This window comes from Euprymna scolopes, chromosome 3, assembly GCF_053919585.1.
Source record: "Euprymna scolopes isolate OS-2025 chromosome 3, ASM5391958v1, whole genome shotgun sequence".
Classification (NCBI taxonomy): domain Eukaryota; kingdom Metazoa; phylum Mollusca; class Cephalopoda; order Sepiida; family Sepiolidae; genus Euprymna; species Euprymna scolopes.
The window spans coordinates 68,726,785-68,744,650 of record NC_136484.1 but is presented as its reverse complement, the minus strand read 5'-3'; the positions used below and the strand labels follow the sequence as shown (position 1 = coordinate 68,744,650).

Below are 17,866 nucleotides of genomic sequence, written 5' to 3'. Positions count from 1 at the left end.
CGCATATGCCGGATTTGTATACCTTATTTTCGTTTTCAGCATCCCCGTAAACCTTTAAAAGTGATAATTTTAAAGGATTTGTCGAGGGTGTTATTATTCTTCATATTTACCAAATAAGGAAATAATGCCATAATTACAATGAGTCAATGTGCTTCATTTTTAATTTATAATTAAAAGCGCTGAAAAATGCAAATGGGAAGACGACGGTTTTCTGTAAATATTCTTCAACCTTACAATTGAATAAAAAAAATAACGTGAAAGTTGAATTTAACCTAAAAACACTTATTACAAATAGCGCTGCGCAAAAAAAAAATGCATTAACACCAAATTTTAAAGTAGATATTGATCTTGAGTGCATATGATAGCAGAGCGTGATGCCATATTCGACCATAACCAACATAACTTGGTGCTTATGATTTTTTTAACGTGAAGAGGTTGAAACAACAGCAGCTGGATTTTAATTTTTTACGCGAGGAGGATGCATGCCACTACCGGGCAACGCCGGTTAACGGGTCCTGCTAGTTATTTTTCAAATGCAATATGGTTTAAATAAAATAATTATTTTATAAGTATTCTACGTTTATTTATATATTCTATTAAAATTATTTTCTATCAAGTAAAATCTCAACATCATCGTTATTATATAAAGCAATCACAGAAATCGAAAAACTATGAATATTTGATATTCTAGTTTATACGTACAGTCGATTGCAATTCTGTGTGCTTCGTTATAGTAAATAGTATACTTATGTCGGAGTAAAGAAAACGAAAATCGTCAAGAAACAGTTGAATTTACATATATAATCATTTATTCATGAATAAAAATTATTTAAGTAAAACGAATAACTCCTTAGAGTCGAGTCACGATAAGATATACAAAGAAGTGCATAACATATATGCTACTAAAGAAAGCGGACGTTAAATGTCACATATACAATAAAAAAAATAACGCATGCTATTGGGGTCAGAGATAGAGAATTATGCGTGAACTATGAATAAGTAAATGTTACTTTTCTGTCATTTGTTTCTGGAAGTTTCTGCAACTGCGATTATCAGATTTGCTAGAATATTTAAAAGCCTGCAGTTCAGATGAACCAAACAAACAGGGCATCCTCTTTGAAGGATGCGCCAGAAATATGAATGTACCACACATAGGCACAACGAATGTTTTTAACGTACAGACAGTAGCATTCTCTAATGTTGGTCAAGACTAAAACCAAGGAAAATAACTTAGACATTTCTGGGTCAATAATGAAAAAAATACATAATGAGGAAGTGTAGAATTTTGCCTCCTCATGGTGGAAGAGTCGAAATGTTTGGATTCTACTAACAATGATGATGTGGCTTCTCACCGAAATAGGCAGGCCACGCTTATAGTTCCTTTTTCTTAATCCTGAAACGCAAAATATAGATTGAAAAAATAACACTTTAAATGTTAACACTTTGAATAATAGTATATTCTTACGCAGACTTTTCTGAAAGAGAAATAATTGTTCTATTAGACACTCCCTCGTTTCTTTTTCGAATATACTTCTTTATTTAATCATATGCCGATTGATGACGCATAGTGTCATTCTCAATAGAATGTTTTCTTTTTTTAAATAAATATTATTTTAGGCAACGATTTTCGCTTACACCTTCATTTCCAGCTAAACACAAAACAAAACTCTTATGTACATTTGCATATGTGTTCTTTGTATTCCTGCTTATTTGTCATCATTTTACCTATTATTATTATTATTATTATTATTATTATTAATATTAATATAATAATAATAATAATAATTATTATTATTATTATTATTATTATTATTATTATTATTATTATTATTATTATTATTAAGAAAATAATCTCCTTTTACTTTCAAATTTAAATGCTTATAGTTGGAAATTAACTTTCTTAATGTATTTAATCATTTTGAATTTCGTAAATTTCATTTGTCTTGATGATTTTATTCGCCGGATCACTGAAGGTTTAGGCACGTTTTTAAACAGTACTGCATAAATCTACTTTGACTTACGTATTAGTTCATCAGTATAAACTACAGAGAACCACCTATCATCGTCTACAGAATTGCGATATCCACTGAAGTGTGCGTTCGAGCTAATGTGTTACTTTATATCCTCAGCTTGAAATAAAACTGTCGCCGTCTTGCAGGCCGGTAACAATCACACAGTGGCCTAGTTAACAAAAAGTGTATTAGCAATATGTTAAAGAAGTGCACGTCAAGATTCTAAGGAGACATAACTGCAATGAATCGTTAAATCGATGTTTAGATGCAATTATATACTCTGTGGGTTGGGTTCACCTAATAATGAAAACATAAAAATTCCGGCATTTTCTACCTTTTAATAATCTGAATTCATATGAACATACTAAATAAAATTTAGTGTTTTAAAATGTATAAGACTTGTGTATTTAACATGTATTTATTGCAACATTAAGTAACATATTTTAATAATTATAACTTGCTGATATTATATTAATATATTCTGCATAAATAAGCGTCACTTTATGTCTAACTTGATCACCAAGCTTCAGTGATGAAGTTCAATATTTTTTGTTTGTTTTCGTACCATTTAATTATATGCGAGGGATACTTTGGTGATCGTCTGATACGTAGTAAGTGTGACCTTAAGTAGTCTTCATGATCACCAAGCGTTAACTATCCCCTTAGATATTGTGTGGGAGTTTATCAAAACAACTCAGACTACTCTCAATCTGAAAAGAGCTTCTATTGCCAATATCAGTTGTATATAACTAAATGCCATGAATAAATATTTGACAATAAAACGAAAATGTGACATTTTTTTCCCAAAACACTAAATAATAACCTGAAAAAAACATTTGTGACGCACGATTGTCTTTTTTTCTTTTTTGTTTCTTCTCTCTCTTTCAGTCAGTGAGGGGGGTGTAGCGTGGGTGAGGGGGCGGCCCAAACTCAACTCCTTACAGCACTTGCTCCCAACTCTACTCAACTTAACTTAGCTCGGAATGCCAAAACTTGTTCCCGCGCGCCTTCTTCTAGACAGGTAACGGGGTGAGTCTGATGAGGTCTGAATTTTCATTCAGCCAATCCACCTTCGTAGCGTTAAACTTAAACACGCCCTGATTGGCCAATTTGGTAATCACTTGTGCATATTAAGTAATTTTCCATCAAAAGTTTCTCCAATGGCGTAACCTTGAAATTAACCTCTGGTCAAACTGATTCTTAAGTTTAGACAAAACCATCGTGAATACTACCATACGCCATGCAATGAGTTCCTTCACAAAACAATATTATTATTAAATAGTATTATCAATACCCAAATTTACTCAGCTGAAGTCGTTTTTCCTTATTTTGGTTTTAGTCAACAACCACACTAATGGAATCAGCAAGGTAACCGAGAATTGCCCGGGATTGCTCACATAATTAAAAGCTGTAACTCAGCTCTATTTTAACCGAACTAGGGTAAACTTCGACCATCACATGTGGTTGGGTCACACTCAGGAATTTGCACGGAATTTCAAACGGGACCCTTTATTAAATTCATGGGGATAGCATACTCTCGTTCCGTCAGCTACGAATGGATACAGGCCTTAAGTAATTCATAATCATAAAAAATTGTGAGTTACACTCAAGATGAGAACAGTAGTCCGATGAATCCAAATAATACAAATAACCAGTCTTCATCTAAAAAAAATCAGAAGCGTAACCCTAAAATTGTTGCTATGTCGTTATCCAAAGCAACAAACGATTCCCAAATTGTATTTAAAACAAGAACTATATTTTTCATTAATGCATTGCAAAACATGCGCAACCATAAAATTCTAATTTTCTTTTCACATATATTTCATAATAGCAAAACAAAATTTTTAATTAAAGATAGGACACAAATTTAAAACGATTGATATGTTAAAACATAATAATAACACGCATTTGTCATTGTGATAAACGTTTTAATGTTTGTCTGTTCTTTTTATTTCTCTTGCTGTAGGTGGTCGCATCCCCTGCGACAAAAATGTTATCGTCATGAAATTGAAAACCGTCGACCCGACGGCTTTCTACACGGTGTGTTCGCTGTGCATCCTGGGAGTCCTTCTTGCTCTCTTTTTCCTCGCCTTCAACTTGCACAACCGAAGTCTCAAGTGAGAAACAATTATTATTCAAAATTCATTCTTTTTTTATACTTTATTTTTGCCGATATCAATGATCAATAATCAATAATCGCATTTCAACTCGTTAAATTTTAAAAGAATATACATGTATCATCAAACAACATTATCTCAATATTTCATCACATGGACCCTAAAAACCCCATGTAATTCCGTTTTTTATCGTTGTTTCTCATCTTGTTCTATTTTTTATTTTTTTAACTTAATAAGATGTAAGACTATTTTATTGTTTCTGACCTTTTATTGTGTAAGCGTATTATTTAGTCGACCGTCACAACCATTATATATGTTCTTATTTCTCTCTATCACGCAATCTCCTTATCTATCTGTATATGATTAATAAATTATATGTTTTTATAAGTATGTATATAATTAATAAACTGAAATCGGTCGGGTTATCGAAGTTATATCTAAACAAATTGATATATTTGATTCTGCCTAGAAAATCACTTTTTTCTTCATTTTCCATGTATTACAACAAAATCATATACTGACCCTCATTTATTGTCAGATCTTTTTTTCAGTTAGGAAAATTGTTAGAATGGAGGTATATTCGTTTATGATCACACGCTTATAAAGGACTGATATGTGCTCTATTTTTTCGAATACATAGGTAACTATTTTATTATTAAACGTCACTTGTATCGTACAACAGCAATAGAGTATTTACTTTTCATACTGACTACTAATTAATTTATTGTTTGCATGGAATAATAAAAGCCACAAATCGTTAAACCTGGGTTGTTCTAAAACTAAGGCCTCCTATTTTTCTTAAAGTAAGGCTTCCTATTTTTTAACTAAAAGTCTAAAAGAGTTAATAACTTCGAAAACGGGAGTGGCACCATTAAAACGAACGACTTTTTTTACATCAGAATTTATTTTTGTACATAATCACCAATGTTCACAATGCACTTTCCCAGCCTCTTTGATGCCTCGATCGTAACAGTTCATATCGCGTCACTCACATCTCTGGGTACACTTTGAAATCTTCGAACCCATCTCCTCATTGTACTGACATCAAATGTATCGGCTTTATATACGTTCAACAACGCTGGCGAATGTTGATTGGTTTAATTTTTGTGCATGGAAGCATTCAATGATGCGTCTCTACTTCTGTCGCATGTTCATGACAGGGAATGTTTTCTTAGAGTTTTACACCGTCAATATCTGCAAAAGAAATGCAAATCTTTCAGACCATGAATGCATCAGTTCAGTAATCATAACAATGAAATTTATCATCCTCTTTGATTCATCCAGGCGGAATAAAAATAACTTTTAAATGTACTACGTGGCTTGTACATAATGCAAGTGACCATTTCTTATTCACAAACAATCTCTTTTCTCCAATGATGTGTACTAATACCTACTTCCATTATTAGGTCACAAAACATTTCTTTTAAAACAACTAAAATTTATTTCCCATTCTTTTCCAAACGAAAGACGTACATTTTAATTTTCAAAGTTGCATTTCAAACATTATTATACTTTTGACAATTAATAACGCCAAAATATGCCCACCGATATATATTTTTTCAAATGTACACGTACACATATTTCAAAAATCTAATAAAATGTTAACTTAAAACAAGGCATAACTTTGTCTTTAAATTAAACAAAAGAGTTAAATAATACTCACTGTAAAGTGCCTAACGTTAAGTTTAATTTTCAACCTTATATTTAAAACCAAAACCAACTTTTTTACTTACGTAATACAAAAAAAAAATGGTAACAGATAACAAACAAGTGAAACGCGCATGGCTCCCCGTGAGTGCACAGTAAACGAGGCATGAAAAATGACTAAGTTCAGCATTCGCCTCCCCCCATTTAGCCGCAAAAGTCCCCAGGGGAACACAAATCCTGGTAAAAATGAACAAACGGTGCAGTTTTAGGCCTTAACATATGGAAATTTGAGTTCTCCACCATGTACAAAAAATAAATGATTAAATTCATCATTTGCCCCCCTCCCATTTAGCTCCAAAAGTCCTCAAGGCCTTAAAATATTTAAATATGAGTTCAGCACCATGCAAAACTGTTAAATAGACATTTTTGGACAAATATGGTAAAATAGTCCCAAAAATGGAGTGTTTTATTAGCCCTAAAAGAGCACCTGGGGCACACCCAAGAGTTATCGCGAAGCATAGACAAACAAAATTATATAGAAATCAGTTAGTTAGAACTTTTCAGAAAGTTTTATAAAGATCCAAGGCGTCAAATTTTTTTTTAATAAGCACTAAATTGTCAAATTTGGCCATTTTTACCCGAAAGGCATCTCTGGGGGGGGGGGCAACCGGAGTTTTCCCGGAAAATCTGTTCTGTTATTTTTTTACTCATATCATGTTTATTGTTTGTGCAAAATTTCAAAAAATTTCAAGGTGTAGCTATTTCGAAAAGTGCTGAAAGACGGCCGGACAAGTGTTAATTTCTAGGTCCACCCTCCTTTTTTCGGAGGACTAATAAATAAATCTTTCAGATATTAATAAACAAAAAAGAAAACATTTTCGATTAAAACACGACACCTTTACAAAATATTCGTAATATCTATAACATAAATGAATAACACTCGTGATCAGCAACACTCATTTGTAAATTTTCTCCTTAAAAACAAACTATTAATTTGTTATATTGGTGACATTTTCAAATTGGAAAATGAAATAATAGCAGACCCTACTACTTAACAAATTGACTTCCGAGAAAGGAATATATCTTTCGTATTTATCATTGCATATAATACCTGACTAGATAGTAGAACTAACAGATTATGCATACTCTAAAAGAGTTCCGAGCAAAATACTTAAATTAAAATATAGAAAGAAAAACGTTTCCCAATTAATCTTTAAAGCGTAATTAAGAGGCACATATATGTAATGCAATGTAGACAGATATATTTTTTTCATATCAAGCAGGTATTCATTTAAACTATTAGATTCTATTCGTTTTAAAATAGATATGATCAGTAAGTAGTTGTACGTTTTCAAATCTATGCGACCAGAAAGCGTAAATTATCGCTATTTTCTAGACAGAAAACGTAGAAGATACAATTCTGTAAAGTTTTATGTCAGTATTTTACTATGAAAATAGATGGCTATCAAAGCACCGGAAACAAGGATGTACTATGTATGAGCATCTGATGACAGCGTGCAGCCAATTTAAAAAGAGTTCGAGCCAATCAATCGGAAACATCTGTTAGAATGCATGAGGAGTCTTGAACAAAAACTGCAATAATAACAGAGAAACGTATGATTACGTTTATGTTTCTTTTTGCTTTCAATAACGGCAGCATGTATCGAACACGTGTTTAGTTCTGTTTTCTGAGATTATCTTTAAGGAACAGCATGTTTCTCTCGTTTTCACTATTTGTTCATGCAATCTTTTCTTTTTTTATGTATGAATGCATATATCAATATGATAATAACTTTCGCTTAAGTTGAAAAATAATATTTATTTTTTTTCTTCAGCTTATATCTGATTCTTCGGTTTCTGATTAAATTTTGTAAGATTCCAAAATAGAAAATCACAAATAATACACATCGACTCTGTTGTTCAAAAGTTATTTATATCGGATTTTCAAAACTTGCATCTAATAATTTTCTAAAGTGAAAAAAAATGTTGAGCAGAAAAGCGTCAATGCGTACTTCACCTAATATCTCTATAACAATCGCATACATACACACACACGCACACACGTACATACATGCGCACACTTATATATATATATATATATATATATATATATTAACTAGTGGGTGTGGATTCTCACAACGTATATAAAAACATACAAGACAATAAAGCAAGTAAATGTACTAACGGTTATATTTCATAGGATTAGTGAATCTCTTGACAAAGCTTCCTTTCTAGGGCAATTGCTCTTGACATATCAAAGGCCTTCGACAAGGTATGTCATAAAGGTCTACTTCATAAGATTTCCCGCTACGGTATAACTGGAGATGTTTTCTCACTTATTAAATCATTTCTCTCTGATAGGCTCATAAGAGTAGTGGTTGATGCGCAGAAATCAGAGGCCCATCGTATTAATGCTGGAGTCCCTCAGGGGTCTATCCTGGGCCCAACTCTCTTCCTGATCTACATCAATGATCTCCTAAAACACATACTTAAATCATTCGTCGACATCTAAGCTGACGAAACGACCATCTATGGCAACACATCAAAGGTCGTAAATGACCAAGCTCTCTCTGATTCTCTCCTCTGATCTTGAGCGCGTGGTACAGTGGGAGAAGAGGTGGCTGGTTACTTTTACTGCGTCTAAAACCAAGCTCCTATATTTACATCATCAACGCTCCAATCTGGTATAAATTGAAATGGATGGCTCCCGTCTGGGGGAGGCTCCATGTTTTGTCAAGCTTCTGGGAATGACCTTTATTCCTAAAATGGAACAGTTACATCAAGTCCGTTGCCAAGGTCGCTGAAAAAATGGCGGGTTCACTATATCGCTGCAGGAGATATCTCACTGATGATGCAATTCTCTATCTATATAAAAGCCAAGTACGTCCAAGGATGGAGTACTGCTGCCACATATGGGCAGGAGATGTTAAAAACATTCTATCCTGCCTTGACAGAGTACAAAATAGACTTAGTAGCTTAGTGGGGACACTCTTTTCTCTTCCCTGCAACCTCTCTCCCACAGAAGAGACGTTGCTAGCCTGTCTTTGTTTTATCGTTACTTCTATGGCAAGAGCTCGTCTGAGCTCCAATCTCTGGTCTCCCCTCGCCAATCTTTAATAAAAACCACTGTCAATAATTTTCCCCACTCTTTATCTGTGCCTAAATCAAAACATAGATTCCATGAACAAAGCTTCTTTCTTAGAAGTGCACACCTGTGGAACTCTCTTCCGTTTGCCTGTTTCCCACTTGACTACAACTTGGATGTCTTCAAGTCCAACATAAACAAATTCCTGATGAACCGCCCTCTTAAGTAAGACACTTCATTAACTCTCCATTACTAACGATTACTACGATACTATCTCATTGATTACTGTACACGTAATAACCCTTATCCCCAAGTGGCCTTCGGGCCTTGATAAGTGGTGACTACCATGTAAAAAATAAATAAATAAAGAGGATAATATGGAATTAAAGGTTTTGGGTTTATGTAGATAAGCTCTATATTCATTTCCTAGTAGAATATATATGTTATCGGGACTTTATCATTCACTCGTAATGGTCTTCTAATTATTATAAAAAAAACACCGAGTTTAATACCCTCGTGGAGAATTATCGCAAACACACAAGAGACTACGGACTGTCTAACTTAACAGTCAGGAAATGTTGACAACTTTTTCTATAGATCATCTTTATTGTACAATATGTTCTTTTGTATCTAAACTCGTTTCAAAGGTATATATATATATATATATATATATATATATATATATATATATATATATATAATCTCATAGTGTTTTTATTCGTGTTGGAAGCGTTGACTGAAATTGTAATTCTACAAAAATATGTATACAATAAGTTTGAAGTCAGATTACAACACGAAATTATTAAAATAAACAATTGTTTATTTTTAAGATATATATTTTGGAGTAAAACTCTCTCGTCAGTTGTTTACATTTTTTCTTTTTTTTTTTTCTTTTTTTTTTTCCTCACCGTGATGTTAAGTTGGAAAAGTTGAATGAAGAATCCACATGATATTAACTGCGGTGTTGTTTTTGAAATGCCGGAAGGTTGCGCCTGGCCGCATGATTTAGAAAATCAGGATATTTTTTTTTCTTTTTTTTTTTATCTGTGTTAGAAGCATTAACTTAAATTTGAATTTTAAAATAAAATACATATGGAATACGTTTGAAGCCAAATTACAAGGCAGACAAAGCTTTTTGTGAACAGGTTCCTTATTCCAGATCACCAACCGTAACCTTTCAGGGTAGCTGGTAACAGGTATGAACCCTCATACATGCGTCGTGATCGTCTTTTGCAGGGAATTCTTCGCGAGTTCTCTCGGTGCAGTGGGATCTGCTGATCGATTTCAGCGTCGATTTCACCTTCAGGTTGATATGCCGTATCACGCTGAAAGTGAAGAGATTTTCATGCACACAAAAACAAAGACAAACTCAGAGGTCTCTATTCTACGAATTAATTCACTCAAATTTACAGAATATAATATAACTTATATACAAATGTCCAATGTAAGTTTTCTTACAAAACACACTATTGAATCTTACTCTCCGTGTTTTGCGGTAGCGACGGTCGAAGAAGGAGACGTATGGCCCGAGTATTCGCTTATATAGCCGAGTGATAGGTAGGGTAGGTTATTCCCTAGACCCAATCACCAACCAGTACGTCATTCCGGGGAATTCCCAGTCTAATGTGTGTGTGCTGGTGAATTTGCAAATGCTTGCAGGTTTCAGTTCAACCCCTATATCCCTCGCCTGACACCAGAACCGAAATCATATTCGTGATGATTTTCAAACGCCATCGAATTTGTCACTTTCCCCCAACAATAAAAAGTATGTGTCTGTTTTACAAAACACAATAAATTCATAACTTAACTCTTCATTTCAGCCGGATTACCCGCTTAACAGTAAACACCAGCATAGTTTCCCGGCCTTACTCAGTGTTTCGGGGATTTTAATATTCCCCCCAATGGAGAGCTCAACCGCTCCTGGAGGCGGTCACGCCACATTTTAACACGGATAAAAAAAGAAAAATAACTATCCTGATTTTCAAATCGCGCGGCCAGGCGTATAAGGATACGCCTAGCCGCGCGATTTGAAAATCAGGATAGTTATTTTTCGGCATTTAAAAAAAACGCAGTTTACATCACGTGGACTTTTCATTCAACTTTCTTCAACTTAATAGTGAGGAAAAAGAAAAAAAATATATAAAAACCTGACGAGGGAGTTTTACTCCGAAATGTATATCTTAAAATAAACACTTGTTTATTTTAATAATTTCGCGTTGTAATTTGTCTTTAAACGTATACTATACATATTTTATTTTAAAATTCAAATTTCTGTCAACGCTTCTAACACGGATAAAAAAGAAGAAAACTACCCGGATTTTCAAATCCCGCAGCCAGGCGCATCCTTCCGGCATTTCAAAACCAACACCGCATTTAACATAACGTGGACTCTTCATTCAACTTTCTTCAACTTAACATATATATGTTTTAATCTGTATAGTATAAACTTAATTGTTAATTGAGTGCTAACCGTGTTTTCATTTTCTGGATTTACTTAGGAATTAAAGAAAACTAACAAACTAGAAAATCATCAGCTACTCAATCATCGTTTAAATAACCGACGATCTCTCTTGCTGGTTAAATGATTTTTTTTAACTACCAGTTAATGCAGAGATTAGAAACGCGTGTACTTTTCGATGGACTCTTAAATGTATATGTAAATGTGCATACAAAATTATATATTACTAGCAAAAGTACCCGTCGTTGACTGGGTTCAAAAACAGCCTACAGAAAATGGACACTGATTTATTAAAGTATGATAGGTTATGAAAAGGAAGGGTTCTAAAGAGATAGCTTCGAATTTGGGGGTATCAAAACCAAAGCAAAATATGATGAAAGTAAAAGTAAAATAGATAAACCCCATAATTTATTATACCATACCTGTTCACACTGAAACACGTATCACAATATTCTGTGGATCTATATTAAAAAAACCTTGTTAAACTTTGTGACATATTTCCATTCTGTGGAGGTCAGATGCGAACGAACACCCCCATAGTTTTATTATACCATATTTCTTTAAACTGAAACATAATTATCAAAGTATACTTACGCAGATAGATATGAAAAGTATTTATTAAAGTTTGTGCCTATTTCCATTCTATGGAGGTCAGGCGCGAACGCAGACCCCAAAATTTATTATACCATCTCTATTTAAGTTAAAAAATTCTTATCAAAGTATTATTATGTACATCTATATCAAAAACACTTGTAAACGTTTTTTTTTTTAATTTTTAAATGTTTTTATTTCCATACTTTGTGGACCAGGCGGGAACGCAAACCCCACAATTTTAATGAACCACCATTCTGCCAGATCAAACATACCCATTCATGTGTCTCGATACATCTATCATCATATGTAATCAGTTTTTTTTTAAATAGTCAACCATATAGGGCCAATTCGTGACCAGACACACACACACACACACACACAAACACAGACGTTCAGCTTTATATTATAGAAGATATGTTATAATTTGAATAAATATTTTCAGGAATGTTACCTATTGTATAACACTGTTATTAACTGTTAAGTTTGTTTAATTAGATGTTTATATATGAAATCTTATAATATTCCTTTAACTTAGTAATGACATCGTCTTCATTTATACAATTCCGTCCATATCCGTATGATCAATGATTTTTACAATATTTAAGGTCTAATGTCGTTATTTTTACACAAATTATCTTGTTTAAAAGCCGCCCGTCATTCATGTTGTATTGAAACAAAGAGCAAATGTGTTTGAGCTTCCTCTTTATATAATCCCTTATTTTTAAATTCAGTTTTATTATTCTAGTCTTCCTTATTTTATTTTCTACATGTAATTTGATAATATTGACATAACGTAAACAGCATAAAATAAAGTTACTTTTTTAATATATATTCATAAGCATTTTAGACTATCTGTCAATATCTCTACCAATATGAGTTTGTCTATTATCCTTCGTATCAGCCGATCAGTGTTTTTCTCCCGCTTTTTCTTTCAATCGGTCGGCTTTCCTTGCTGGCTACTATCATTCTAGCAGACATCCAATTTGTCAAATGTCCTCTCTGTCTGTCTTTTCTGCATGTCAATCCGTGTAATAACAAGACCTTCCTTCATACAGAAGATCAATTACAGACACGCAAAGTGCTGTTCAGATTTGTAAAGTGACCACATCATCGATGACCGGTCAGAACCAAAGTCTTCCATCATACGATCAACCAAGATAATTCCTCAGTCGTTATAAAGAGATAGAGTCGGTGGTCTTTCGCTACAGGTTGTGATTAAATCTTTTGGATTTATGAACATTATCTAAATAGATTATATCAAAGCAGATGGAAAGGAAAGGTTAGTATTCTAATCTTTATCGATAAGATTATTTTTAAGAAAGAGAATAATAACTCTAACCAGCATTTTCAGTTTCAGTTAATCAGTATTGCAATGTTTGCAGAATCTGGTCTGGGAACACTTATGAACAAAAATGATCCAATATCTTATATACAATTCGTTCAAGCCATCTTGATGACCTGCTTTGAGTAAAGCTAACTTTGTATGGCATTGAACCATCCTAGAAGCATGTCGTGATCGTCAAGTATGATTTCGGAAAACATTATTGACATCGCGGATCTAGAAGTTTTCAACGCTTATGGGTACCACAAAGGTCGTAAATAGTTGTTAAGGAAACTACCGTTGAGGCATTTAACGTTGAGGAAACATAAATGCTTAAGAAAGAAAATTATTACACATTTTTAGACAACACCATCTTATAATTCCTTTGCTAATTCTTTTAGAGTCAAGCGCGAATAGCTTAGAAGGGAAACTGTTACTGTAAATAAGATACTGGAAAAGCTCCCGTTGCTTTCCATGCCTTAATACTATTTTAAATCTCTGGTTCATAATAGAAATAAATTTATACCGAAATTGGAGGCAGAATAACACAAAACAGACTTTTGAAAATAAACAGTTAATACTAATTAAATTTATTCTATGTCTATTTTCAGTATTATATCCATATTAATAAGGTAGCATAACAGGCATGCATTAACGTAAATTAGATAATTATTTTTATTTACTCTTAGTCGAATATTTATGGAAAAAATCAGTAATAAACCGAACCTTTAAAAACACTACATTACTACAAATATAATTTAATTCCGTTATTGCATTCTTATTGGTATTGTTTATGAATTACACTACACTACTACAAATATAATTTAATTCCGTTATTGCATTCTTATTGGTATTGTTTATGCATTAGCCTGGAGAGTTCGGGGCGGCTCCATCTGAGTCCTGAATCAAAGCTGATTTCCTGCAGTAGAATATACGAGTATTTGTCAATCACAGTTCCAGCAGCTAACCCTATATAAGCGAAGGCTCAGGATTAGTTCGGTATCACGTTTCATTGACCTAGCCCAAGTTTTAAGCTAGTTTTCGCGGTTTTTTTTCAAACCCTGGAGATTGCATGGATTTTTGGGTGTTATTACATTTACCAAAAAGTATTTCGACTTTTTATAAACATGTCTGCCATTTTCATCTACTGTTAACAGTTAAAAAGAGAAATGTTAAACGAATTTGCAAACATTTAAACCATCGGATAAAAAGTAGTTTAAGTTCTTAACAAATAATTATGCTGTAATTCTGAATGGCGAGAACTGGTGTATAAAAAATATAATGACATATCCTTATTGATAGTGAGAGTGAATAAGTTGCGTTAATGAGAAAGGACGACTTACGTACTGAAATTTGATGGCATGATATTTTCGTGTGCAATCGCTAGTCGACGACTATATCAATTTCGAGTTGATAATATGCAACAAATTGTGACACAAACGGAGCCACCTGAAAACACCCCTTCTAAGATTACACCTTGACTGTCAATGTAGCCACGCCCCTGGAGCGTTTATTTAACGGAATATTTCCGTCTGTAGATAACCTTTGCAAGTAGTTTCAATTAAGAATTCATTTATTTCTGACAATCTACCATCTCCGCTTCTTCTTGCCAAGTGGTTTTGACTCAAACGACAATTATTTTATTTTCAAGAATCAATCAAACTCTCACTTCCTTCTATTTTAGATTCGTTTATTTCTTCGAAACCTAGTGGGTGAATCCCTTTTGTCTTCCCTGCAACCTCTTTCCCACAGAAGAAGCGTTGTGAGTTTGTCTCTGCACTATCGTTATTTTCATGGCAAGTGTTCATCTGAACTTCGATGGATGCACTCCTTTTTGCCAAACTTTTACAGAAGTCCCATGTAAACAAGTGTTTGTGTAGCCGCCCCGCTAAATAATCCATTTCTTGCCCAATTCCACCACCATTAATACGTTGTTGTCTTAGTGACTACTGTACACTAATTAATCCTTATTCTCAGGTGGCTTTTGAACCTTGATAAATTGTGAATCCCATATAAAAAGATATGATATTTACGTTATGTCAACAAATATTTATATAAAAATTTAAACGTTTAGAAGCTATTTCCATCAGATATATTTTTTTAATAAAATTCAAATAACATTATCCAAATAAAATTAGTTATATCTTTATAACACTCAAATTCTATTAACAAGCAGTCTTTATAGCGTAATCGGCCCTGTCAGTGGGGCATTAGAATACGCCGACTGCCCCCCTGCAGAGGGTAAAAGTCCCTCAATGGGGGTCCTGGATATAGCCTTAAACTATATCCAGTGGTGAGGCCCCAGCTTGTGGGCTTTGGGGAGTGTGGAGCCACCCTTCAATTACCATTGCTCCCAGGTCCACTCTGACCCGGAGTGGTAGTACCTGTTAGGGTCCCAACTATGGGTTAAATAGAAACCGACGTGAAAACAACAAATATATTCTATTAAAAATATTTTTCTTCAAAATAACTGGATTCGGCATTAAATAACCTGAAAAGGGTTGATATGCCATAAAACAAAAACAACCAAAACAAAACTTTATAACGTAACAAACGAAAACGAAAAACGAGGATAATATTAGGTCGTATAATACATATAATTTTAAGTTTACATTAAATAAAACGAATCGATTAAACATTAGGATATAAAAAACATCAAACCGATTTATAGAAAATAGAAACCAACTTAAACGAAATAAAATAAGACACAAATACATAAATACACTAAAATTAATTGTTCCTAAAAGAAATCAATATATCGCAATGTACAATTCGTGTTACTTTTCCAAACTGTGAATCATTCCATTTCTGATTGATATGAAAATCCTTGTCAAATGTTTAAATAAAAAAAAGCTATCGATACCGCGACAGGAAGAATGTTATTTTTAATTGTGCTTTTTGGTGAAAACAATCTAAGGGTGTTATGATTTTTGCTGATATTGTTGTATATATATAAAATAAAGAAAGAAAGAAAATTAAAAAATAAAGAAAGAAAATAAAGAACACAATTATTTAGTAACTGAAAACATACACTACAAACATTAAGACTTTGTCTTCCTAAAACCAATGGTTATATTTCCACTAAAGGTGAACGCTCTAATAAAACTCTTTAAAATTGTTAACCTCAATCTTGACACATGTTTTATATACCATAATCACTAATTGCGACCCAAATCTAAGCGATAAATGATGCACGACAGCATATGATATAGACGTTAAAAATAACTCCAGATAACACCTGTATACATCTCATCCGGGTGGTTATATAACAGATCATAGTCTTCTACGTGCACAAGATCCGTGGATACTACTATTTATAAATAATTAATATAGCACTCAGTAAAGTTATATCATTGCTAATTAGTAGCAAATAACTGGGAGGAATTCCTAATCACCCTTCTTTTTAAATAATCATTATCGCTGCCATAAAAAATGACTGCATTTGACTATCACAAGTTTAGTAATGGCATATATTCTGAGTTTTGCAATTATTATCATTATGAAAAGTTTTAATAACACATTTACTGTATGGATGAGGCAGATCGCGTTTACTTCCATTGCACAATCCTGGTCCAAGATGATCACGTTATCCATACAATTATATATATATATATATATATATATATATATATATATATATATATACATAAAATACGCATCAAGTGCGCTTGAAAGCCAAATACAACTTAATATAAGGAAAATAAGCAAATATTTTACTTGTTTGAAATTTATCACAAATATATTTCAGAGGTATCCTACATCTTCAGTGTGTTGCTTCTTTATTTTTTTTTTCTTTTCTTTTTCCTTGTCATGTTGTAAATTTGGAGAAAGAAGTCTGTTTGTAAAGAGCCGCTCGTTGTTTCCAGCGGTTGTATTTTCTTGTATACCTTCCCTATTTTTACACAAAATATAATAAAATGATGACACGTGGAAGAATAAGTGGAGAAGTTTAAGAATAGCGGAGAGAAAATTTTATAGACAAAGAAGAAGAGTGGGATAAATAACCGTCTAGAAATGGCCAAAGAAATTGCATAAAATAAGGAATAGCCGCAGATAAAGTTATTTGTGGAATTAAAACGAATGAATTTAGAAGAAAGAGATAAGGCTTAAAAATCAGTTAGGATAAAGTGTATATTTAACAGTTCAGGAGAAAGAAAAATGTTGAGCGTAGACAGGACTGTAATAGAACGCTCATATATTAAAAGCGAAGAAATTGAAATGGAAAATAAAATAAAATAATAAATGTTTGTTTTGTTTTTATAAATGTTAGATTTAATCGAGAAAATATGAAAAGGTCAGAAATGGACGCAAGACAAAATTGGCTAGACAAAGTATCATATGGAACTCGAATCAAACATGAAATGGAATGAAAGGTTGAAAAATACAAAAACCTATTATTTTTTAATCGAAAATATAAGCAGATTAAAAGACAGGTAAAAGAATAAAGAACAAATAATAAATGAATACAAAGATGGCGACATCGTTTGGAAAGCAATGGAAACCTTTTAGCTTTTAGATTTAAAATGAAAATTTCCGATAATATCGTGTTACTCAAGTACCTTTTTGGTTCCTAACCTAACGTACAACAACAAACCTATAAACAACAAAAAAGGCTGAATAAGTAAACAACGA

The 17,866-nt window shown here is 33.0% G+C and overlaps 1 protein-coding gene across 1 annotated transcript in view; it reads left to right on the top strand.

Annotated features, from left to right (window-relative positions):
• LOC145256084 (uncharacterized) overlaps positions 1-17,866 on the top strand; it is a 767,766-nt gene that overhangs the window by 601,179 nt on the left and 148,721 nt on the right. The window contains exon 9 of the mRNA XM_080114670.1: positions 3,979-4,129. Coding sequence (XP_079970796.1) covers positions 3,979-4,129 — 151 coding nt within the window. The remainder of the gene's footprint in view (positions 1-3,978; positions 4,130-17,866) is intronic.